Here is a 25312-nt window from a genome sequence, read left to right as displayed (position 1 = left end):
ACATGATGCAAACTTGCACAGCCACCATGACTTGCAAGTCATATGAAAAGTTAAAGTCCACTGCTGGAGAAATTCAATAAGAATGCAAACATAAACTCTATTTAAGGTAAATAAAGTGAAGGTAATCCATTTTGCAACTGACATCCCAAAAGATGTATTAACTTATTTCTCTTGACAAATTTAATTTTTTTGGATAAACATACTGTTTCTACAATGCTTAGACTGCTTCACATGCTATAACAACAAAATTGAATCACAACTTACAAAGTAAAAATAAAGAGCTGCACTATGTTGCATCTAAGTATGACAAAAATAAATAAGCAAAGTCCCTCACTCTGTCTTTCTCGGGTTATATAAAAGCCTGTCTGCAAACGCAACTTCCTGCAGGACTTAAACCCACACACACTCAGTAACACACACACACACACACACACACACACACACACATACTGCTACCTCCTAACAACAGCTATCACTAGCTCTTACAACAAGCAAGCTTGCACTACAGAACGGAGGCAATGGGCAGCGGGGTGTGTTTTCCTGCACTGGGACTGGTGGCCTGGCTGTGCTGCCTCAGTCTGGGACCCGTTCAAGGGGGAAAGGTGCTGGTTGTGCCTGTGGATGGGAGTCACTGGCTCAGCATGAAGATACTGGTGAAGGAGCTAACCCGCAGGGGCCATGAGGCTGTGGTGCTGGTGCCTGAATGCAGCATGTTGATCCATAACTCAGAGAGCTACAAGACTGAGATCTACCCAGTGCCCTTCGCCAAAACTGAACTGGATGGAGTAATGACCCAGCTGAAGGATGGAGTTTTCCTCAAGCCACCAGGAATCACAGATCTGTTTGTCAATGTGCAGCGTTTGATTAACTTTACATCGCTTCAGGTGAAAGCCTGCGAGAGTTTACTGAACAACCAGCCTCTAATGAGTCAACTGAAGGGAGGGGGCTTCGATCTTGTGCTTACAGACCCCTTCCTTCCCTGCGGCTCCATCCTGGCTCACGTCTTTTCCATTCCAGCTGTTTATTTCCTGCGTGGACTTCCGTGTCAGCTGGATACAAGGGCTAACCAGTGTCCCTCTCCTCCTTCCTACGTCCCTGTGTCCTTCACTGGTAATACAGACATCATGAACTTCCCACAGAGAGTCAAAAACGTGTTTATGTCCATGTTGGAGTCCTATACGTGCAAATTAATCTATGACAACTTTGAGGATCTGGTCAGCAGATACCTAGCAGACAACATGACCTACACGGAACTTCTTAGTCAAGGCGCGATATGGCTTCTCACGTATGACTTTACTTTTGAATGGCCCAAACCTATCTTGCCAAACATGGTTCTTATTGGAGGGATCAATTGTGGAGAGAGTGCTCCTCTGCCAGCGGTGAGTATTCAAAGAATGAATGCCAGAGTAAACATGCACTCACGCAAAAGGAATGGGCCGATTGACAGAAACACAATCAAGATTATGCTTCTAATATTGTTTAATTGGTGATGTATACAATGTTGATCGAGATAATTCCTTTCAATACACTTTAAAAGAATGCATCGCAGCAGCTATTGGTCATTGCCCGCTAGATCTTGCGTGTCTTTTCCAACCCCCCTGCAGGACTTGGAGGAGTTTGTGGATGGCTCAGGAAACGACGGCTTTATCGTCTTTACCCTGGGCTCCATGGTGTCCAACATGCCGGAGAAAAAGGCGAAACAGTTCCTTGATGCCTTTCGGCAAATTCCTCAAAGGGTAACATAACCATTACAGATCAAATCGCTTTACTGAGATTCAAGCCAATAATGTACATCAGTTTATGTATATACAAAACAAAAGCCTCACAGCAAGAAGGTGCCGGGTCTCCACCACCAAAACATTCATACTTTCTGTTTCAGGTTGTTTGGAGATACACTGGAGTCTTACCTGAAGATGTACCCAAGAACGTGAGAATCATGAAGTGGTTACCTCAGAATGATCTCCTAGGTGGGTTTAGTTTTACCCAGACAGTGTTATGTATTAAAACATGACATCGCGCCAAACTAATCAAAGCATTATCAAACTGCATGTTGGACTGGACCTAAGATTGTCTCTGTGCTCCGCAGCCCATCCCAAAGCTAAAGTCTTCATCACTCACGGAGGTATCCATGGTGTCTATGAGAGTATCTGCCATGCTGTACCCATGCTGATGTTTCCACTGTTTGGGGACCAGGAGGACAACGTACTTCGCATGGTGTCCCGAGGCGTTGCAGAGACACTCACAATTTATGATTTGACAACTGAAACCCTATTGGTTGCAATTAATAAGATCATCAATGACAAAAGGTAAGACAAGTGCACGTCAATTACGTCAAGTACCTGTGAAGTTTGCTATTCCTATGTGTGTTTCTCATGAGAACACATTGTCTATATTCTGTAGATTCAACAAATGTGTTGCTTCCTCATGAATCATTCGCAAAACCTATTTTTCAAAAATGTTTTTAAGAAGTTCATTCTTTTACACCCATGTTTGCTTACTATGTTTGTTGATGCCTTGCATGAAACCGTGCTCGTATTCATGCGACAATAAAACAAACACACCGCATGTGTACCACTGTGACCTCATGTGTGCAAACAGTGTATAAGATAAGTAAGACAAATGAAATGGGGGCCCACCCATTGATACAAGTTGCTCCATAGCGCTTCTAGTAGTCAATGACATAAATGTTTAACTTATTTTCCACATTTTAAGTGGAAACTGTGTTTTAGGAAATAGTTTTAACTATAGTCTGTAGACCTGGAGATCATTCCATTAACTTTTGTATTTTCTAAATATTACTTCTCCCCAGTTACAAAGAGAAGATAGTGGCGCTGTCTCAGAAACACTTGGACCGCCCTGTTGAGCCGTTGGACCTGGCGGTCTTCTGGACGGAGTTCGTCATGAAACACAAAGGAGCTGCACATTTAAGGGTCGCTGCACACGACTTGAACTGGATTCAGTACCACAGCCTGGATGTCATCGGCTTGTTTGCCATCATTCTCATCACCGTTCTGTGGTTGACAGTCAAATGCTGCTTGCTCTGCACTCGCATGTGTTTCAGGAAGGGGACTCCTAAAAGAAAGCAAGAGTAGTGTTTCTAATGCAACGTCATTTGTTCTATAAGCTCTGTCATGAAATGAATAGAGGAGTTTGAAGAAGAAAAAAACATGGTGCAGGTTCTCTGTTGTGTGTGCGTGCATATGTGGTGTACATGTTGTCATGATTTAATCTGTAATCATTTTTTTATTAAAAAAAAAAATATATTTTTGGAAAGTACACTTTAGACTAGTGATATTGGGCAATATAAATAAAGTTAAATTAAAGAGACACTGCTTTACTTTGAAGTTTCTTGGTTTTACAGGCTGCAGAAGTTAAGTATGGTTCTTGAGTGGGTGGAATCGTTTACTGACATGTAGCTAACAACGCTAGCTAATAGCTTTATTCGCACATTGTTTTAATGAATTAGCCTGCTAGCTAGCAAGCTAACAATAAGTAGAATTTGAACCTTGATAATTATTCACAAAAAGAGCCTTGTTAAAACTACACTGACTGACCAAGTGGACTATAGTGTTTTGTTTGTATGTTTTTTGTTGGCCTCAGTTGCTTAATTTTTAGAAAATGTCATAATTTACTCTATTTAAATTTGCTACTCCACTCATTTAACCAAACAGTGGACAAATTCTTCCTTTCAACATCTTGTGGGATTATTCCCTGGAGAATACCTATTGACTAACGAGAAACACAATCACTGCAAAGGTCTGAGCTGTAGTTTACAGGAATGTACCGGAGGGCACACAAAGGCTGTTGATACATAAAGAGATGGCTGACTGTTATTTACAAAGAGTTACATTTGAGACCGTCAGGCTGCTTTTATTTTTCTTTCACACAAAGCTCTGTAGATACACCATCTAAAGGCTAATTATCTTACCGTAGAAACAAATTATTTCCACACTTACAAATTATTTCCACACTTACTCCACCTTTTTGATGCAGGTGTGGATATATTGTAGCTTCTGCCGAGAGAAGCCAAACGACACTTTCAAAGTGAGTAGAATCTGCAGCTCAGTCTGTGAGCCAGAGCTCTGAACTGGGTCGTGTTGGGTTTTATTTAATTCACCTGCTCTCCATCGGACTGAGTGGTGTTTGTTTGACAAAACTAGAAGAATATCCCCATTAAACATCCTTTTAGAATGCATGCAGATACAAAAAAAGTATAATAAATGAAGTCAGCTTTGATATCTGTTGCTCTATTGGAGCAAAATATGTGAGTTAGTAAAGATAGATACATAAATTGTCAAATTTGGCATGCGGGTGGAAGCAGAACACAGAACAAAATGGTGTCATTTTAGGTGAATCTCCTTTTGCTGGAAAATACAATAAAATCTGTGACTCCTAATTGTTAATTGTTAAAGGTAGAGTATCAAACATTTCACTATTGCCACTTTCAGTTCTTTGTATGTTATTTTGTATTATTTTGGAAAAAGAGCTACTAAAAATAGGCAAGCCAAATGGCTGCTGAAGTCTCAGTTTGGATATTGCTCCCTTCTTTCTGAATACAGAAGTCATCCCCACCAGAATACTGTATTCATTTACAGTCCGTGTTTTAAGCTACGCTACAGTGGCTGCAGCATTCACTGCTTATCCTCTCCGTCTTCCTTGAAGAGGTTGCAGTCTTGCTTGTGGAAACTACATAGATTTAGTAGCATTGGAATTTCTTCCTGTTAAGGAAGCTATTCAAAAGTGTAAACTTGTGTTTTTCGAATTTGTATTGTACAAACTGCACAAGTGGCCACTGAAAAGACTATAGTCTAAAAGTTGCTGTACAATAGGTTACATTCCTCACCTGTTTCAGTATACATTTATTTATATACTAATTGTGCCACTTTTATCATTTCACTGAGCTGAAATCCACAACACTGACATATTAAGTGTCATTTACTTGACGTCAAAAGCTGAGTTCAAAGCTATTGAAATGAAGACTGGCGACCTGATGTCATCCATGGTTCAATTGCAAATCCTCAACCTTTCATGTTTATGGAAAATGTTGTGACCAACATCCTCAAATCACATGAGGGTCATTTGATAAGGCCTTGTGCCTTATCAAATGACCCTCAAATATGTATTCTGTGGCAACTTAGAATGAGTAATACTTCATACATTAATACTGGAACCATCCAAGCCTGTTTTAGTTACACCTATGGACATGCGGGAGTATCCTGTCTGCACTTTTGTGGGGTAAACAAAAAGGTAAAGATTGCCATCGACCCTGTTCAACTAGACAACCATCTGTTCCAGTATCACTTTAGCATTGGTCCATTCAGACCAGATCTTAGATAACCTAAAAGAAAAAAAATACACAATTCATCAATAGCTGCTAATCTGTTCATAACCCAAAATAGGCACAATGTCCTCAATTGCAACCTGTGTCATGCTGCTGTGTCATTCATCATGTATTGTTAATGTCGCTTCCATCCATCCATCCATCCATTATCAGCCGCTTATCCGGGGTCGGGTCGCGGTGGCAGCAGGTTCAGCAGGCCGACCCAGGCTTCCCTCTCACCCGCAACACTTTCCAGCTCATTCTGGGGGATCCCGAGGCGTTCCAAGGCCAGCCGGGAGATATAATCCCTCCAGCGTGTCCTCGGTCTTCCCCGGGGTCTCCTACCAGTTGGACGTGCCTGGAAAACCTCTATTGGGAGGCGTCCAGGAGGCATCCTGACTAGATGCCCGAACCACCTCAGCTGACTCCTTTCGACACGAAGGAGCAGCGACTCGACTCCAAGCTCCCTCCTGATGTCCGAGCTCCTTACCCTATCTCTAAGGGTGAGCCCGGCCACCCTGCGGAGGAAGCTCATTTCGGCCGCTTGTATTCGAGATCTTGTTCTTTCGGTCACGACCCAGAGTTTGTGACCATAGGTGAGGGTTGGAACATAGACCGGCCAGTAAATGGAGAGCTTCACCTTCCGGCTCAGCTCCCTCTTCACCAGGACGGACCGGTACAGCGCCTGTTTTATTGCTGCAGCCGCACCGATCCGTCTGTCGATCTCCCGCTCCACCTTACCCTCACTCGTGAACAAGACCCCGAGATACTTGAACTCCTTCGCTTGGGGTAGGCAGTTTGTCCCCACCTGGAGGGAGCAATCCACCGGTTTCCGGCAAAGCACCATGGCCTCAGATTTGGAGGCGCTAACTCTCATCCCTGCCGCTTCACACTCGGCTGCAAAACGCCCCAGTGAATGCTGGAGGTCACAGTCCAAGGAGGCAAACAGGACCACATCATCCGCGAACAGCAGAGAGGCGATCCCGAGACTCCCGAAACGGATCCTCTCCGCCCCCTGGCTGCGCCTAGATATCCTGTCCATGAAGGTCACGAACAGGACCGGTGATAAAGGGCAGCCCTGGCGGAGGCCAACACCCACCGGGAACGTGTCTGACTTATTAACGAGGATACGAACACAGCTCCTACTGCAGGCGTACAAAGACCGGATAGCCCGTGCCAACGGGTCCGGCACCCCATACTCCCGCAGCACCCCCCACAAAAACCCCCGAGGGACCCGGTCGAAGGCCTTCTCCAAGTCCACAAAGCACATGTAGACTGGTTGGGCAAACTCCCAGGACCCCTTCAGTAGTCTTGCAAGGGTAAAGAGCTGGTCCACTGTTCCACGACCGGAACGGAATCCGCACTGCTCGTCTTGAAGCTGAGGTTCGACAAGCGGTCGGAGCCTCCTTTCCAGCACCCTGGCATAAGCTTTTCCCGGGAGGCTGAGCAGTGTGATGCCACGATAGTTTGAGCACACTCTCCGGTCCCCCTTCTTGAAGATGGGAACCACCACCCCGGTCTGCCAGTCCATGGGCACTGTTCCCGACCCCCATGCAACACTGAAAGGCGTGTCAACCAAGACAGCCCAACAATGTCCAGCGCTTTCAGCATCTCAGGGCGGATCTCATCCACCCCTGGCGCCTTGCCACCAAGGAGCTTTTTGACTACCTTAGCGACCTCTGCCAGGGATATGGGAGAAACCACCCCAAAGACTTCCGGCGCTGCCCCCTCTCCGGGGGACATGTTAGCCGGGTTTAGGAGTTCCTCAAAGTGCTCTTTCCACCGCCCGACGATGTCCCCAGTCTGGGTCAGCAGTCCCCCCCCCTGCTGAGAACAGCCTGGGGTAGGCCCTGCTTTCCCTTCCTGAGCCGTCGGATGGTTTGCCAGAACTTCCTTGAGGCCAACCGAAAGTCCTTCTCCATGGCCTCCCCGAACTCCTCCCATGCCCGAGTTTTAGCATCCGCGACCATTGCAGCTGCAGCCCTTCTGGCCTGCCGGTACCCGTCAGCTGCTTCAGGAGACCCCTGGGCCAGCCAGGCCCGAAAGGCCTCCTTCTTCAGTTTGACGGCTTCCCTCACCCCCCGTGTCCACCACCGGGTTCTCGGGTTGCCGCCACGACAGGCACCGATGACCTTCCGGCCACAGCTCCGAGCAGCCGCGTCCACAATAGAGGCTTTGAACATGGTCCACTCGGGTTCCATGTCCCCAGCCTCCCTCGGGATTTGTGAGAAGTTCTTCCGGAGGTGGGAGTTGAAGACCTCCCGGACAGGATCCTTCACCAGACGTTCCCAGTTCACCCTCACTACACGTTTGGGCTTGCCAGGTCTTTCTAGCCGACTCCCCCGCCATCTGATCCAACTCACCACCAGGTGGTGATCAGTTGACAGCTCTGCTCCTCTCTTCACCCGAGTGTCCAAGACATACGGCCGCAGATCAGATGATACGACTACAAAGTCGATCATTGATCTCCGGCCTAAGGTGTTCTGGTACCAGGTACACTTATGAGCCACCTTATGCTCGAACATGGTGTTCGTTATGGACAAACTGTGGCTAGCACAGAAGTCCAACAACAAAACACCATTCGGGTTCAGATCGGGCAAGCCGTTCCTCCCAATCACGCCCCGCCAGGTTTCTCTGTCATTGCCCACATGAGCGTTGAAGTCTCCCAGGAGAACTATGGAGTCGGCAGACGGCGCCCTTTCCAGGACCCCTCCCACCGACTCCAAGAAGGCCGGATACTCTGAACTGCTGTTCGGTGCATAAGCACAAACAACAGTCAGAGCTTCACTCCCTGCAACCCGTAGGCGCAGGGAGGCGACCCTCTCGTTCTCCGGGGAAAACTCCAACATAGCGGCGCTCAGCCGGGGGCTCGTGAGTATCCCCACTCCCGCCCGGCGCCTCTCACCCTGGGCAACTCCAGAAAAGGACAAAGTCCAACCCTTCTCCAGGAGCTTGATTCCGGAGCCCATGCTGTGCGTGGAGGTGAGCCCAACTATATCTAGCTGGTACCGCTCCACCTCCTCCACCAGCTCCGGCTCTTTCCCCGCTAGCGAGGTGACGTTCCACGTCCCTAGAGCTAGTCTATGCTGCCGGCGATCGGCTCGCCCAGGTCTCCTGCCTGGCCCGCCGTCCGGTCTGCATAGCACCCGACCCCGATAATTCTCCCCGCGGGTGGTGGGTCCACGGGGTGACTGCTGCTCCATGTTGTTTCTTCGGGCTGAGCCCGACCGGGCCCCATGGGCGAAAGCCCGGCCACCAGACGCTCGCCGACGAGCTCCCCTCCTGGGTCTGGCTCCAGGAGGGTGCCCCGGTTTCCCTTGTCCGGGCGAGGTAGCTTTAGACCGTGGGCTGCTATTCATCAGGGTTTTTTGAACCGCTCTTAGTCTGGGCTCTCCCCCGAGACCTGTTTGCCTTGGGAGACCCTACCAGGGGCTGACGCCCCGGACAACATAGCTCCCAGGATCACTGAGCCACTCAAACTCCTCCACCACGTTAAGGTGGCGATTCATTGGAGGAGCTTCCATCTTTAAGGTATTGTGTATTCCTCAACTTAACTGCATGTAAGGGTGAGGGTCAAACAAACTACCCTGACAGTGCAAAAACATTAGAAATACCTTCATCAAATTACTATTCCTGAAAACACAATGGAGCACACCACTATGGAAACTTTGAATAAACATTCTATGTGCTGCTGACTATAATTCAAAAGATGTTTTTTTTAAAGTCAGTTGAGATGCTGGTAGATTGTAATAAGATAAGATAAGATAAGATAAAATAATCCTTTATTAGTCCCTCAGTGGGGAAATTACAGAATTACAGCAGCACTGCTCACAAGTGAATAAAGAATAATAAGAATAATGAAATAAAATCAAGTAATATAAATAAATAAATATAAATAAGCAGTAAAACAGTAGAATATTAATATACAGACTGAATAGAAAAGTATATATATAAAAAGTACTTAAACGTAAACGTATTGCACGTAATACAAAAAGGCATGTGTGAAGGGTTAATCAGACAGCATTCATCCAGATTCCCAGACCAAGGGTGTGACTAAGTATATCATACAACCTCCTCTGGTATTTGCTGCATAAAAACAAAATAAATTACTAATATGAACTGCTTACATGGACTTCTACTCTACCCACAGATATCACATAAAGGTTCAGAAATCCACAAAGTATCTAAGGGATAATGTAGTCCTGAAAACACCAGCAGACAAGTGCTTGGCTTATCAGGATCAGTACGGTGATCTGAAACCTTATTATTATTGTTTACAGCTTCTCTTAACACGGAATTTAACATCAGTGAGCTTTAGAGACAAATGCTAACATGCATGCCTGTTTTTGAAACACCATCAAATTATTTTTGGTCGAGAAAATACATAAGCAATAGAAATTAGAGCTTTGTGTGTGAAGTTCAGTGTGTGTCACCTTTGTGCACATTGTGGTTACTGTGGCCATAATGCACAGTTTCAATTTAAATCTCTTCCTTTGGAGTAGATGTATAGCGATGATGAAATAAGAAGCAGTCAAAGGAGTACATTTGTGATAGCCCACATTAAATATGGACCTTTCTGACTTTTAGGGCAGGAAATATGATGGGACCAGTAGACAGGACCTAAGCTACTGGACGCAGCTTAGTTTATTCAAACTTTCTATAGTTGTCTTTTCAAAATGCATTATTCTTCTGTAGAGGCACAAGGACAAAGTTGAATTCAGCAAAGTGCTTCACATTTAGATTATTGCTGAATTAACAACAATGCATGAGTGCCAACTCAAAAGACATGTTGGCAGGTTTACCTAGTTTTACAAAAAAGGTGTCATGCTGCAGTGAGAAAGGTGTGATCTCATTTCTTCTGTGCAACAATGTCATCTGCCCACAAAGTTTCCGTAGTGGGACTTGAATATAAATGGTGGCAGGAAGAGCACTTCCAGCCACTCTGTTCATGTTCTACTTCTGCACAACGACCATGATCCACACATACTGCAGTATCATTTTCTTGCAGCTGTTCTCCCTCACTGGTAAAACAAGATAAAATTTCTTTATTGCCTTTTTGATGGTTGGAAAGTTCGAAAAAAGTCTTTCATTTAGCTTCTTTCTGTAATATTAAGACAATAACGATGTTTGTTTGTGTTTGGTAATCTGTGCATTAATTCACCTTCTCCCCCTCATGTAAGGGGCCTCTGAGAGCGGCATAGTGGGTGGGAGGGTGGCGAAGCCTCATTCCAGGCCCTACATGGCATCCCTCCAGCTTTACGACAAACATCTCTGTGGCGGAATGCTCATTCGGGAGGACTTTGTTTTAACGGCAGCACACTGCAAACAGTGAGTTTCATACTAACTAAAAACACATCTTTTACATCATTTCTATACCTTGAATAAAGAAAGTACCACTTTAGTAGAACTTAAATGGCACTTACTTATAGTACTATGTAGTTTGGCTTTCTTGAAGAAATTGTACTTTCTTGATTCTTGTTGTTCCGAGTTTGTACTCATGGTTGAATGCACTTATTGTTAGTCGCTTTGGATAAAAGCATCAGCTAAATGAAATGTAATGTAATGAAATAACAGTTTTTGATCTCACAATCAATTAACAAGTTCACGGGTACTAATTATTAGCATTAACAACGTGTTTTATTCCCATCGTTGCATACTTTTCACTTACAAAGATAGCTAGGAAAAAGACTTCTTAATGACATATATTGTAGTCATTTGTATTTCCAGGTCATTGTACTTTATCAGCAAAGTTTTCAAAGTGTGATGTGCAGTATGATTGCCAAGTATAACTATATATTTTTACATTAATTGTACTCGTTTGTCAGACCTCTGCCATTGACCGTGGTACTTGGAGCACACAACATAAGCAAGAAAGAGAAAAGTCAGCAACGGATCCAAGTGGCCAAGTACCACCAGCATCCGAAATTCACTGGAGCACTGGACTATGATATCATGTTGCTAGAGGTAAACTAAAACCGTGAAAAAGTTAATATAACATTTTGTGTGTGAAAAAAAAGTCTCTCTGAAGTATGTTGTGCAATGGGGTTGATGCCATCATTTTCTGCAATGTCTTGTACGAAAGTAAAGATGCACAAGGTGATTTCACACATTTGCACTGAAGGATGTGGGCGGTGAACTGCTCAACATAAAACCCCCAATCGTGCTTTAAGAGGACATAAACACACTGTTTAACTGGTTCGACCGTTTCATAATATACACTGTTCTCTAACACAGTTAAAAGACAATGCCACACTGACGAGGTATGTGAAGGCCATCGGACTACCTAAGAAAGATGGGAAAATCCCAGCCAACATCAACTGTGCCGTCGCTGGCTGGGGCCAAACCGGTGCCAATAAGCCGTCTTCCAGTGTACTGAAGGAGAACACGGAGAAGACACGATTCAGCTTTGAGTGCAAAGATATATGGAAAACAGTCTTCAATTCTCAGCACATGATTTGCACCAAATTTGACAAAAAGAAGGGAGGGATTTGCCAGGTAATCTAACAGTATTTGAAGCAGGATCGCAAATAAGTAACCAACCATTTACATCAATAATGCTGAAAATATGGAGAAAACCTTTTTTATTTTATGAATCAAAAACAAGTGCAGTCTTTTTTTGTTTGCATTATATTATATCAACATGTCTGTTGTCTTTCTCTTAGGGGGATTCCGGGGGACCACTTATCTGCAACAGTAAGCCTCAGGGTATAACAGCTTTTACCCGGAAAGATGATTGCAATGATCCCAAATATCCTCATGTCTTCACTAAAGTCAATTTCTTCATCCCCTGGATTGAGAAAGTGATGAAGGGATTGGGGAATGTTGCATAAGCAACTTTTCTGAGGCCAAAAGTATTGTCCTTTCCTCACTTGCTTATTAAACAACATGGCAAACATTTTGTGAATTAATGGTCTTTGTTTTGAAAAAGAATGACTGAAGTTGGTGCAAAGAGTTTTGCATGTGAATTTTTTTTTTTATTATTATGAACGTCTCACTGTACATATAGCATTTACCTATTACCATCATCTTACTATGAAGCATGTTTCTTTGTTTTTGTGCTTAACTCCCTTTTGCAAAATGATTGTAGAAGTTTTTTCAACTATGTACATATGTATCTTCATAACTATTAATTATTCATCATATTTAATCTAATTATTATAATTCATTTTCAAACATTACAACTGATGAAAAAGGTGACAACAGCGGGGGTGGGGTGGGGAGAGAAGTATGGCGGGGTGATGGTTTACTTGTGGTGTTAAAGCCCAGAGGCATTGCTGCCACACCACAGACCACAGCTGCTGTCAGTCATAGTGCAAACTTTTGAAGTTGAACCGTTTTCTGTCTGTGAAACCCGTCATCTGCAGAGAAAGTGAAAGAAATGTGGCGTTTAAAAAAAAGGAACAGTTACAATTGAATTCCTATCACCGAAACCGAATCAAAGACTGGAAATGTAAAACTCACCGGACTTGGGTCTCTTGTGAAATATCTCTTCTCTATTACCTGTTAAGGAGATGGGTTGAGATTGAGAGGCCGAAGACTTTCTAAATACAAAACGTGCAAACCAATATGTACATTGGAACGGGGCACCTTACACTAAAAAGACTAAAGTTAGAAGTTACAGACTCGACTATCACATCAATTCAATGTCAGACACAAGTTAAAAATCTGGTACAACACAAGAATAAAAAGGAAATTACATGATTTTCTTACATAATACATAATGCCATGAAATCTAGGCGTACTTGACAAGTCAGAGTGGTTTGAAATGTTACAGACTGCAATATTCATGTTGACATTTTATTTACCAACAAAACGGACTTGTATATATACACAAATACCCAGATCTCTGGGTTTCTCACCTTGTCAAAGAACCTGCTGAGCTTCACTGCATTGGATGTGCCTGCAGCGAGGTATCTCGGGTTGGTGCAGTCCTGGGAAAACAAAATAGCACTTCAGCTACAAACCTGAAAGAAGTGTAGTCTTTTCTTTCTCAGGTGACATCTTACAACTGCGTGTAGAACGTGTTTGAGATTGTAGCTTCTTTCAAACGGCTCTGCTGGCATATGTGTTTCTTTCCATCAAAAAGGTGTGTGATTTTCAGACTTATACATAAAAGGGGCTACAATGTTACAATAGGTGTCTTTCATTTCCTTTATCTGTGACAGACTATAATGCAGAGATTTGATTTTAATGCTGCAATTTCCTAAATGCGTATATTTGCGAATATTTATATTTCACTTTCCATTTCTCCGATCCACAACTGTCCCGTGCATCAGCCATCACTAAACCTTAAAGACACGTATTTTACTTCACTCTGTACTTTTGCTACCATTTTTAAATGTCAGCTTCACGTTTAGATAAGCCTCTCCAAACCTTCCTGTGAAAAAACAAGCTGGTAATCTATAAAACTAGTTTATTTATGTATTACAAGGTTGCTAAGAGCAGTGAGAATCAGGGACAAGTCTCCTTCACCGTGCTTGTAACGATCATTAATTAAGCAACAGAACAGAAGCAACAGTCATCCATCAATGATGCAGCCTGTGAGAGAACTGGAAACGGTCTTCTTCTTTGAGGTGACTCATTTCCTACTCTGCTGTACTATCCAGCAGTGTTGCCACTGTGGTGAGAACGAAAATAAGTTGTGTGCTCTCTTTTGTGTATCAGGTGCCAAAACACCACTGAAGCACTGCAGCTTTATTCATAATTGTTTTGTTATCGTGGAACAATGTTTTTGTGGAACATTTCTGGAACAGAGACCTATGTTTGAATGTCAAAACGATGATATTTCAACACTTAAATGAGGCCAGTAATGTCACAGATTAAATTTAAAATGGGCTTAAGATCAGAGCTTGTAAGAATGACAAAATTGACCTACGAGATTGAACTCCTCCGCATTGAAGTCTTCAGACAGGAAGGTCGTCCGTGTGAGAACTTCATTGCGTTTGCCGTCTGGGATCTGGTCAAACTTGGTGCCAATCAGCAACAAAGGCACCGAGTTCTCAGCAAACTGCTCTCGGTCATAGTCACTGCAGGGAGAAAACTCCTCAGTATCAAAGACTTCCATTCACAATTGAATATCTTTAACAACTGTGTCAGCATGTATATACATTTTAAACCTCATGAAAACAAAACAATATAATGACACGTCTACTCACCCATTTGACACGATAACTCCTGTTGGAGAAGAATCCTTGCTTAAAGCTTCAAGTGACCAGCGGTAGAGATTCTGAGACGATTTCTTATTTGTTAAATCGTGTACCAACATAATTCCTGAAAAAAAGGAGGAGAGAAAATGACAACTAAATATTAGCAACGCTAACGATTACAGTGTTCCTGAAATAATAATTTTAAATCATCTTTACCATTAACTGAATTGTAAAAGACAGCTCTGGTGCTTTTGATACTGCTGGCACTGCCAAGAGATCCTCCGACATCCCAGAGTTCAATGTAGTAGGTTTTCTCTTCCGGGGTTCCCTCCTTATAGTCCTGGACCTGTAGTTGAATAGTTATTTTGACCCTTCTTCAATTATGTTGTCCTCTAATCATCTGTAAAATGTGAGTGCTCTGCAAATCTTTATCTGACGTGAATGTTTTGAGTCGTCAGTGGAAGAAAATAACTAGATAAATTCACTCAAATACTGTAGTACTTGTACTAAATATTTTTATTCTTCTACTTTTTTGCGTCATTAGGCCTCTAGGTTTAGTGAAATTAGCTCCACCTTTGACCAGCTGCAACAATAAAGTGGCATACACATTAATGCATGAATTATTATAATCCACCAATATAATATATAGTATTTTGAGATGATCTGTTCTGCATAAGTTATTACTTTGATTTTGATGCTAATGCTTTTACTTAAAAATAAAAAGTAAAAATCTATCTGAATGTGTTACTTTTACTTAACTGAGTACATCTGGACTGTAGTATTGCTATTTTTTCTGAATACTTCTTCCAATCATACTTGTATTTATTCAACTAATATCAAGCATATGTTTTCCAGTCAGTGTATGAAGTGCCTGGCATGATTTCTTCTATCTGAGGCTATTTTAAAAGGCCTGTAGCATCATTTTAGACCTTATCTCAAACACATTTAGTAAATGAGGTATTTAACCTGCTTACCCGTACATCCACAGAGCAACCAACAGTCCATGATGGATTTCCTAACACCTGATTCTGACACAGCAGATGGACCAAGGAAGACTTGCCCACCCCTGCAAAAGATAATGTGGGTGGATGACTTCCACTTTTGATGAGATCAGTATACACTCATGCAATAACAGACGTTATATTCCGGTAGATCATAATGGTTGGCGTTCAGTCTTGATGTAATTGTATGTAGTTCCTACTGCTGATTGCGAGACCATGAATAAGTGGTTCACTTGTACATGGCACGTGCCTCCATTGTAAAAACAGCTCATTGTAACATATCCTCCATCAAAGCATATATCATTTTAAGCATCAGTAAATATATTTAACGAGCTGTTGGATGTCACTTTTTAATTCGGCTATCGCTGGTCCACCTTTATTTCACGTATGCAGGTTTACAGAGTAACTAATTACTAACACTACTCCAGACTTTGGACAGGAGCTTGACGTCCCAGTTAAAGATGACAAGGGTTTCAACCCGTGTGATATTTATTTACCCAGAACAAACATATGTATTTACAAATATTCATTCAAGTTCACGTTGGATTATGAATTCCGAAATGTTATTACACTTACCGGAATCTCCTAACACTAATACTTTTACCCTGTCAAGAGAAGCCATTTTTTTTTTGTGTGACAGCGGCGTCCCGGAAGATAATAGTGGAAGCCCCGCCTACAAATACTATTCCTGTAATCTGATTAGTTCCCGAGAAAATAGGCCAGACGCGGAATCATTGGTCAAAATGTACGTCGATCAACAATCCTTCACTTTTATTGGCTATTGAGTGCAGCTGGTAAACCTTCGTTGTGGTTTTGGTATTATTTCCGGGGTTGACTTCCCAAATACATCATGAAGCATGCGAGCTAACTTAGCAGTTTAAATATAAGTACAAATGTTTCCAGTGAGCTTAAACTGCGTTTGTTAGAGTCAAAGTCGGCCTAGTCTGCAATGACCTAAGGAAGTGAGGGCTTTGGCGTGTTGGTGGAACATAACGGGTAAGTTATTAGGTTAGTTACATGTTGGCTGCAACGTTACATTTAGCTAACGATAGTTAGCATAAGGCAAGCTAGTCCGCTGAGTATGAAGATAGAGTAAAGGGCTTAAACGTTAACGTTACGAGCTAAGTTACATTAGGTTAGCACTATCCTACAGCCATGTACGCTGAGAGAATGAACGCTATTCGCAAAATATGATATTTCACTCCCTTCAAATAGTATCCATGTGGTCCAATCTTTCATTTCCGTCTAAATTGAACCCAATCTCCCAGCTTTGCGTGGTTAAGGGTTAGGATTAAGGTTTGCTATATTCGGGTTTATACTTAAAGTGTCTGACACTTCTCTCCTACCTGTTCTCCTAAAGTGTTTACCTGCCTTCTCAAGAGTCTTGGTTCGGTTTTATGGCGGGTGACAACCAGAGTTAATGTGCACCGCATGTATCCCCAAAAAAATGACTAAGAAATTCTCTTGATCAGTTCCCTAATAAAGACTCTTTTTACTTCTACTTTTTAGATTTACTTCTTTCAATCCAAGCTTTCAGATGTTTCTCGCCCCTTGCAGAATAGCTCAACAGTTCTCGTCTCTCTCCACAGCAGAAGATGATAGAACCGGAGGTACTGACTGAGGTTCCTGCAGCACTTAAGCGGCTGGCCAAGCAGGTCGTACGGGGCTTCTATGGAGTGGACCATGCCTTGGCCCTGGATGTGCTCATTCGCAACCCATGTGTGCGTGAGGAGGACATGCTGGAGCTGCTCAAGTTTGATCGCAAACAACTGCGCTCGGTACTCAACACCCTGAAGGCAGACAAGTTTGTGAAGTGTCGCATGAGAGTTGAAACGGCCCATGATGGCAAGACAACGCGGCACAACTATTACTTCATCAACTACAGGTGAACATAATAGACACAGTAACACACAATACCTTCCTGTTTATTTATGTGTGGTTTTTTGGTGTGCCTGTGAGATTGGGAAGCATTCCATCAGAAATCCAGCCATCACACATTTCAGTTTGAACACATGTTTACATACATGGTAATTTATGAGGGGATGTGAGGACTTGTTTAATTCTTTCAACTTCCTCCATCTGTACTACTTGCACTACACTGACTACTCTGTTGTCTTTAATGTCTTTTTTTTATATTTATCTTGTTTATTGTATATATGTGCGATGAGAGCTACATGAAACCGGAGTCAAATTCCATGTATGTGTAGACGCACATGGCCAATAATGCTGATTCTGATTAAACTCAATGACCAACCACCAAGAGAGAGGGGCCCTCAAAGTTGACCTCACATAAGGATGCATATCTTCTTCAAAAATAGACATAACAGTATTGTTCTCTGATTATCAGAAAGCTTACAAACAAGGTTATCCACAATGTTAATGTTTTTTTAATACTCTGTTAAGTTGTTTGTAACTATTTTTAACTCCTAGGGACAGTTCTGTGTTTTTGTATGTGCTTTTCTTTTGTTATCCACATGGGAAACAAAAACTATTTACCAGCCCAGGCAAACATCTTGAATACTATAAAGCTTTAACAACCGGATTTGTTTTTTAGGGTCTTGGTCAACGTGGTGAAGTATAAATTGGATCATATGCGACGGCGCATTGAGACAGATGAGCGAGACTCCACCAACCGCGCCTCCTTCCGGTGCCCCTGCTGCTTCTCCACCTTCACGGATTTAGAGGCCAATCAGCTGTTTGACCCAATGACAGGTAAACGATCTCGTCATCTATGAGGCTCTTTGTTATTTTATAAACAACATTGTTCAATTTCATTGCTGCCTCACAATGTGGCTGTCTCTGGAGAAGACGTTGACCGCTCTCTCATGACCACACTACCGTTGTGCAGTTGTATGTTCTAGAAAGAAAAATCAATTGGTTCTCAAGACTCAACACTAATATCACTTGCACAAGATGAGGCATATGACAGGAGAGGAGACTGTGCACAAGATCTCAAGCCATTTATGTTCTGTGTGATGAAGCATGTTGCAGGTTGTGGCTTCCTGCTATCAGGCAATATAAAACCTAGTTTGGAGTCTGATAAACTAAAGTTTCATTAAGTTGGTATTAAGTACCATTTTTCTCTTCTCATGCCAACAAGATCAAACATATTTTAAAAAGGAATAAGAAGAACATAATAAAAACATTAGCTTAAGTCTAGCTGTCACCTGATATTTAAGTGATAAGTAATCTAGTCCATATATCCGCTAGTGTGGCTGCTTACCTTTCAGTTTAAAGTGAGGAATCGAATACCTGGCAAACCTTTTGTTAGTTGAGTTGTTGTTGCATTTAAATGTCCTAGGTTTTCTAGGTAGCTTGTCTTGGGTCAATTTAAATGCTTCTATATCACCCAAACTGAAAATTGTCTTTCAGCTTATTTGAAATGACTTGCTATCACAACAAAAGGCCTGAAGCACAATCGTAGTCTGATTCGCACCCTGCTTCATTATGGGCTGGCAGCTGTCCAAACCCTTGCTTCTAAATGGACATCACATCACTCACTTATCACAAGGAGCTTTCCATTATGCTGTATTTGTGCATGTGAGTAACAGAAGCAACCGACAAGCCATCTGACTGGGTGTGGACATGCAGAATTCAAAGGGAAGATGAAGCTAAATAACCATAGCATGACAGTAGATGTAGGCTCACACATGGTTTTGAAATAATTTCAAGTTGATTGACATAACCAAGACTTGACCAAGTTACCAGTGCTTTATCTGTTGAATTTGCATTCTCCAGTTTCCTTTTTATTCAAATGACACATTTCCTGACTATGTGTGTGGGTCTGGGTATAAGACTGTGGAGTATCCTTACATTACATTTTTTGCAACCGTCTACCTCAGAAATTCTGGGTATGGTGGTTTTAAATATTTGGTTCATGTTGTTGACAAAAAATACAGGAAACTGTGCATTTGAGTGAAATGATAATGCTCCAGAATAAATAATGCGCTTGTGATGAAGATCTTGAATGCTCGCTACTCTGAGCTGTGTTCATTCATAGACTGCATTCATTCTTGAGTCAGGCTCACGAAATGTTGACTACCAGTCAACCATCACTGTTGCTAGGAAACAAAGAGTGTGTGAAACACGCCACCAGGCTGACAAGAAGAGGTTTGCTGCCCATTCTGGTAGAGATTATCATGCCAAGTGCTGGAGTCCACTTGTCCACTGCAGCCAGCTGAAAACCACTAGAGGTCAGCAAAGGCAAGATTTTCCGAGGGTGTTCAATTATTCTTGAAATCATCTGTTATCATTGGGCAAATAATAGGTGTAAGATAGAAAACACCCAGCATCCTGAAATGCCATCACAATGTCCTGAGGAGAGTAGCTTTAGTCTTTAGTAAGAAAGACAAAACCATGATCAAATTTGAGCTGGTTTTAAGTAAGAAAGCTGCACGTTGCCAACAATATGCTCCTATAAAGAACATGACTATCAGCTCCTCAGACAACATGCTAAAGTGTCACTGGCTATTTTAGAATAAAAGCATAAGCATGGGGGCGTATTCACATTTTCAGAGATGAGTTGTAAACATGTTAGCCCCAAAATGCAACGTAAAACTAATTTGAGGAAATAAAAATGCTCAATAACACCACACTGGGTGATACATTTGATAGCCATTGTAAATCACATCCTGGTAAAAAGTTATCTTTTCCAGCTTCATGGTCCTGTTTTGTAGCCGTCAGCATCTTCCCAGTGACTCATTTATGAACGTCTTGCCAATTCCTTTGCTCTTGTCTCTTGTTTCAAGGTATCCCAACTGGTATCAAATCTGGCTGTGGAGGCAGTAACTCTGCACCTTGACAGATGCTGACAAAAGGAATACTTGGAGCTCACATAGTGGTAGTCTGATAGATCGGTTGCTTCTTCAGGGCAAGCAACACTCAGTTTTACCTCACGGGGATGGGAAGTGACATTGCTAATCTGCCAGCTCGTTCTGACCCACAAAGGAGAGCCGGAGACCCTGCCGCTCTGAATTTTCACACTTTGTAAAATGAATGCACCCACCTCCTCTTTTTTAGAACATGCATTTCGTTGTTTTGTTTTTTTACTAACTCCATCTGACGTATAGATCCACGCAACCTTTTTTTTTTTTTAAGTTACTTTTACTATTTCTTCTTCTTCCACATGTAGTATATGTGTGCTGATGTCTCTCTTTCTCTGGCTGTCTCTCTCTCCGTCGCTCTGTGTCTCTGTCTCTCGGTCTGCCTGTCTGTCTCTCTCTTATATCTATATCCCATGCACACACTTTTTTTCCCCTCTCTCTCATATACTCAAAAGCAAGGTGGTATGTAATGCTGGAGTGTTTCCCATTTTTGAAACTGAAATCAGCCAAAGAAGCAGATGGCCAAACATGCCTTTCTCTTAGTGGTATAAAGCAGGTCCCAAATAAAAAGATCATCATGCAGTGTCATTAACAGCAAGGCATTGTTGTTTTGGGTAGAAGTACACCTATTAGCTGGATGTTTAATGGTCAGTGGAAATGAGTTATCGCAGGATTGCTTATAAATCCACCGGTCAATCATAATGGTGGACATGCATAAAACCCCCCTAATCACAGCAAATGGAATGGTGATATATTGTTGCATAACCTTTACCTCTATAATTTGCACTCAGTGAGGAAGTACTCCTGACTATCAGTTTATCTGTATGTAGAGTCATGCAAATATGTTCATTTAAAATCACTGTACATTCCCAATCATGCTACATTTCTAGTAGTTTTTTGTAAAGTTGGTATATAGCCTGCGGCTCTGGGCTGCAATTAAAAGCAGTGCCCTATAGGCATGTCCCAAAGTTGTAGGTAACACAGTATGTGACTAGGTAAGTAGCCAGAACACCCCTTGTTGTTTTAAACTGTGTTCTTTCTTCACCCCTGTAGGTACATTTCGCTGCACCTTCTGCCAGACGGAGGTAGAGGAAGACGCGTCTGTCTGTCCTGACGGCAGGACACTAGTGGCACGCTTCAATGAGCAGATCGAACCCATCTATGCGCTGCTGCGCGAGACCGAGGATGTTAACCTGTCTCAGGATCTGCTGGAGCCAGAGCCCTCTGAGATTCCTGCCCTCAAACAGAGGTCAGCTTCTGACAAACCTCACACAGCGCTTACTTCTTCTAAATACTTATTCCCCTCTGTCGGACAGTCCTTAAGAGTCAGTATTTTCAATGACAACAAATGGGATGTTCACCTCTGTTAACTGCGATAATGGCTCAACTTAATAACTGGAATTAAATTCCATTACACAGGAATGATTTTTCTTAGCTTTAACACATTCGCACACTCAATGTTTCATGTTTAAACTGTTAAAGATTGCGGTTTAAGGGATACTTACTGAATCTTTTCTCTAGCCGTGATCGTGCTGCTGCAGCAGCCGGAGCAAACTTAGGCCCACACCGCGAAGCCTGGTCGAACAAAGGCTCATCTTACGGTGACATGTACACCCAGAATGTGGTTATCAGCATGGAGGAGCAGGAGGAGCAGCAGAAAAAGGCCAAGGAGGGCAAGGCACCGATGGAGAGGCCCGTCTGGTTGACCCAGAGCACCGTGCAGGGTGCTTACAGCGAGCCTGACGTCACCAAGAACAGTAAGTGGGATTTTCTTGCAAGACACCCATCAAGCACTAACCAGTCAATATGTAGGTTTCACACTATTCTGATGGCAAAAGGTTTTGTTTGTAGAAAAATTGCATTAAAATCATACACATTTTTGGGCCAACAACCACATTTTGTGAGTTGAAGTATGACAAATTTGATCATTTTGCATGAACCCTCCATAATCTTGGCTAACTGCAGTGAAAATTAAATAATTTATACTCTAATATATGTATATATTGATGCCTCAATATATGCAAAAAAATATTGCTTCACAAAATAATAAGTCAGAAGGCGTTAAATTACAAATTAAATTCCCTCCCACTCCCGAATGCTGTTTTCCCGTGTCATTATCTATAAATCCTATTGCCTGTCCACGGTGAGCCTTACTGAATGCACTGGGTTGTCCAGTAGTAAGATGATCGGACGGACAAGCACGAGCCCAACTAAGACCCACACCTTTGATTGCTCCTCTATGACCTTACGTTCCAATACCTGTACTCTTTGTAGTCACACCGGGCGGCTACAGGTCAACCCAGGTTATCGCCCTCGGTCAGAGTGCTCCTCCACCATGCTATCTTTTTCTGACATTGCTGCATGCCCTTGGGTGGAGAAACAATCAGGCCTGGGCAGACTACCATTGAGCCATAATTGCTTAATTGAAATAATCAGAGGCTTGATTAGTGCATGGCTGAGCAAGACTCTCATTAATAAAATCCATTCTGTGGAAATTGCACAAATTATGGCTTCCGAATATCCTGTCTCTGAGGTGTCTCTCTGTGGATCTGCCCGTAATTATCTTGTTGCCTTTTGAAGCCTGGAAACAGACATGACATCCGACGATGACGCCGTGTAAATTAAGGAAATGTTCAGATACTAGGCTGCAATATGGAATGCTTGAGGTTGGAGCCTAGACGGCATCTCGATGCCCTGTTCCAGGCATGATTTAGAAATACTTAGCCATGTTTCTAAATGTTCAAGAAGTAACAAGAAAGAATGACTTCAGAAGCGACTAATTTGAATATGTGATCGTTTTGTTTTCCCAGCTGGAGACGTTGCGCCCGTGGCCCCGGATGGAGGAGCGGCTCTTGGAGCTGGTCAGGCGGATGAAAACGAGGAAGTGATGCGCGCCCTGCTCATCCACGAGAAGAGGGGCGCGGCGGCGGGAACGGGTGCAGCTGGAGCAAGCACTGCTAACAGGCCCTCTACCAAAGCTAATGCCAGCGACTCCGACAGCGACACCAGCGAATCGGACGACGACTCTCCCTCGGTTCCTCCCCCCGCCGCTGCTGCTCAGCATCGGGTCGCGGAGGAGGAAGAGGACGATGATGAGTTTGAGGAGGTTGGGGACGAGCCAATGGTGATGGTCGGAGGCAGGCAGTTCTCATACCGAGAGGTCAGCCAGAAGCCAGAGCTAGTGGAGCAAATGTCTGCGCAGGAGAAGGAGGCCTACATTGAAATGGGACAAAACCTCTTCCAGGACATGTACTTCTGAACACACACTCTCATACAGTATATACACACATGCATTTACACACTCATTATCACAACAATTTGATGGCTATAAGTTCCCCAAAGTATGCTTCTGCTGTCTCACACTGTCTGTGATGGCATCCGAGAAAAAATGTTTGTGGAACACAACTTCTCAAGCAAAAAAAAAAACAACAAGATGCTGCTCAAGAAGTATTTACAGTCGGCTTTCTGCTCTTGCATTATAAGAACCAAGGACGCTCTCTGACAGTGTTGCCTAGGTGATCACGCCTTTAGTATTCTGTCCTCAGTATTTTTTTATTCTCGGTCATCAGCCCAGAAGGGAGGGTGTCAATTTTTATTTTTTTTGTTAATCTGAAATGAAAATAAAACGGACTAACAGGCTGTCGGCACCAGCCATGTTTTAAACGTGTTGTCCCGTCATGCTTCTCTCATGCAGATCTATGACTGGCCAGATATGCTGCAGCTGTCCAGACACAAGTGTATGTTTTATGCTTCAATCTATTTCCTGTGCATAGCAGTGTTGTGGTTGAACGTAAGCAGTGTGACACTGAGGGACTGGAGCTGCTGCTGCTTTCTCTAAGATGCCCGGGTAGAAAAGGCGTTGGGCGGAGTATTTTCTATTATTTATTTTTTTATATGAGACTTGATTTAAAAGCTTCTCTCAGACAAATGTTGAATACAAAATGATGCAGGTCAACTGTAGTAGTTTGCAGTAAAACATTTGTTTCTCGGAATAATCTGTAATAAAAACAATACTGCAGTACAGCAACATGCATGGACATACTCTGTGTACATGGACACAACCAGAATACACTGTACATTTACAAGCAATTCAGAATATAACAGTAAGGGGGCACTGTGACATTTGTCTTCTCAGATAGTGGACATGACAGACTCAAATTAGTGTTTGGAATTATGCTAATACTAAATGATACCCCAAAGCTGGATATGACCTCATGCTACAACATGTTGGATCTGTTATTTGCTGTTGGCTGCAAAAGGCAGAGTTTCTGCCATTTTATATGATAATTTTTATAAGCAGCAAAAGACATGAGATGTTAACCATGATGAGAGTACATCATTTTGAATACATTTTCTTTATTCTAAATTATATTAGCATTTTGGAAATACATTTTGTATTTAGTTTTGCTGTCCATCTATTTATTCTCTCAGTATAATGTCCCCTAATGTGACAGTAGGACATTTCTCCCCCTAACGCACACAATAAACTAATGTGAAGCTCAATACAGTCACCAAAATCTATGGTCACAACTGTAAAATGTTTATTCCCCTTGGGTTTTTGCACTATTTGTGTGTTACAATGCCTTTCTTACACAGCAGCAGTTAGGAAAAGTAATATTTACGTTCTCAAAAAACATATTTGAAATGTATTTGAAAAATGTGCAAAACCACCTGCAGGAATTACTGCTATCACAGATAATTGCGCTACAGGGTGGGATTTTCCATACAAAATGTGCCTGATACCCGACTTCATATTGTAAAAACTATCTTAAATTGTGAGTTTAAAAAAAATCTATGACATGCAAGAAAGGACACAAATACCACCCATTGCATCTTATGTGTCTCCAAGTGTGTTAGTTTATTCTGTAATCAAGGATGGTGCAGCTATTATGGAGGTCGATGGCACAATTAAGATGATAGAGATGTTCTTGTGTGAAAGCTTGATTTTCAGGAGAAATCAGGGCAAGATTAACAGGCTTTGGAGGAAAAGATAACATGCATTTCATACCATTCCATTGTGAT

General features: G+C 42.6%; 4 protein-coding genes across 4 annotated transcripts; 3 read left to right on the top strand and 1 right to left on the bottom strand.

Annotated features, from left to right (window-relative positions):
* Nucleotides 1-497: 497 nt before the first annotated feature.
* Nucleotides 498-3092, top strand: LOC306747700 (UDP-glucuronosyltransferase-like; the record flags this gene model as incomplete). Its single annotated transcript, XM_079230783.1, has 5 exons — nt 498-1379; nt 1605-1736; nt 1880-1967; nt 2087-2306; nt 2810-3092. Exons 1-5 carry the CDS (start codon nt 519-521, stop codon nt 3090-3092), a joined length of 1584 nt encoding a protein of 527 aa, XP_079086909.1. The 5' UTR covers nt 498-518.
* Nucleotides 3093-10292: 7200 nt separating this feature from the next.
* Nucleotides 10293-12235, top strand: LOC306747695 (granzyme B-like; the record flags this gene model as incomplete). Its single annotated transcript, XM_079230777.1, has 5 exons — nt 10293-10344; nt 10501-10648; nt 11146-11284; nt 11555-11815; nt 11983-12235. The coding sequence occupies 5 exons, from the start codon at nt 10293-10295 to the stop codon at nt 12148-12150; spliced, it is 768 nt and encodes a 255-aa protein (XP_079086903.1). The 3' UTR covers nt 12151-12235.
* Nucleotides 12236-12250: 15 nt separating this feature from the next.
* Nucleotides 12251-16089, bottom strand: rabl3 (RAB, member of RAS oncogene family-like 3; the record flags this gene model as incomplete). Its single annotated transcript, XM_079230778.1, has 8 exons — nt 12251-12678; nt 12782-12820; nt 13180-13251; nt 14196-14346; nt 14476-14590; nt 14683-14812; nt 15441-15532; nt 16044-16089. 8 exons carry the CDS (start codon nt 16087-16089, stop codon nt 12622-12624), a joined length of 702 nt encoding a protein of 233 aa, XP_079086904.1. The 3' UTR covers nt 12251-12621.
* A 266-nt stretch (nt 16090-16355) lies between these two features.
* On the top strand, nt 16356-24307 carry gtf2e1 (general transcription factor IIE, polypeptide 1, alpha). Its single transcript, XM_079230483.1, has 6 exons — nt 16356-16463; nt 17057-17352; nt 18022-18179; nt 21344-21539; nt 21812-22047; nt 23101-24307. Exons 2-6 carry the CDS (start codon nt 17063-17065, stop codon nt 23547-23549), a joined length of 1329 nt encoding a protein of 442 aa, XP_079086609.1. The 5' UTR covers nt 16356-16463; nt 17057-17062; the 3' UTR covers nt 23550-24307.
* Nucleotides 24308-25312: the final 1005 nt, after the last annotated feature.

The sequence above is a fragment of the Taurulus bubalis genome (assembly GCF_910589615.1).
Source record: "Taurulus bubalis genome assembly, chromosome: 15".
NCBI lineage: Eukaryota > Metazoa > Chordata > Actinopteri > Perciformes > Cottidae > Taurulus > Taurulus bubalis.
Note: the sequence above shows the minus strand (reverse complement) of the source record. Positions and strands in the feature narration are given on the sequence as shown.

What these genes read in the sequence shown, in the direction of transcription:
- gtf2e1 (XM_079230483.1), top strand. Translation starts at nt 17,063, where the DNA reads ATGATAGAACCGGAGGTACTGACTGAGGTTCCTGCAGCACTTAAGCGG. An exon ending in GCTGTTTGACCCAATGACAG is followed by an intron (nt 18,180 to 21,343) that starts GTAAACGATCTC and finishes TCACCCCTGTAG; the next exon opens with GTACATTTCGCTGCACCTTC. An exon ending in ATTCCTGCCCTCAAACAGAG is followed by an intron (nt 21,540 to 21,811) that starts GTCAGCTTCTGA and finishes TCTTTTCTCTAG; the next exon opens with CCGTGATCGTGCTGCTGCAG.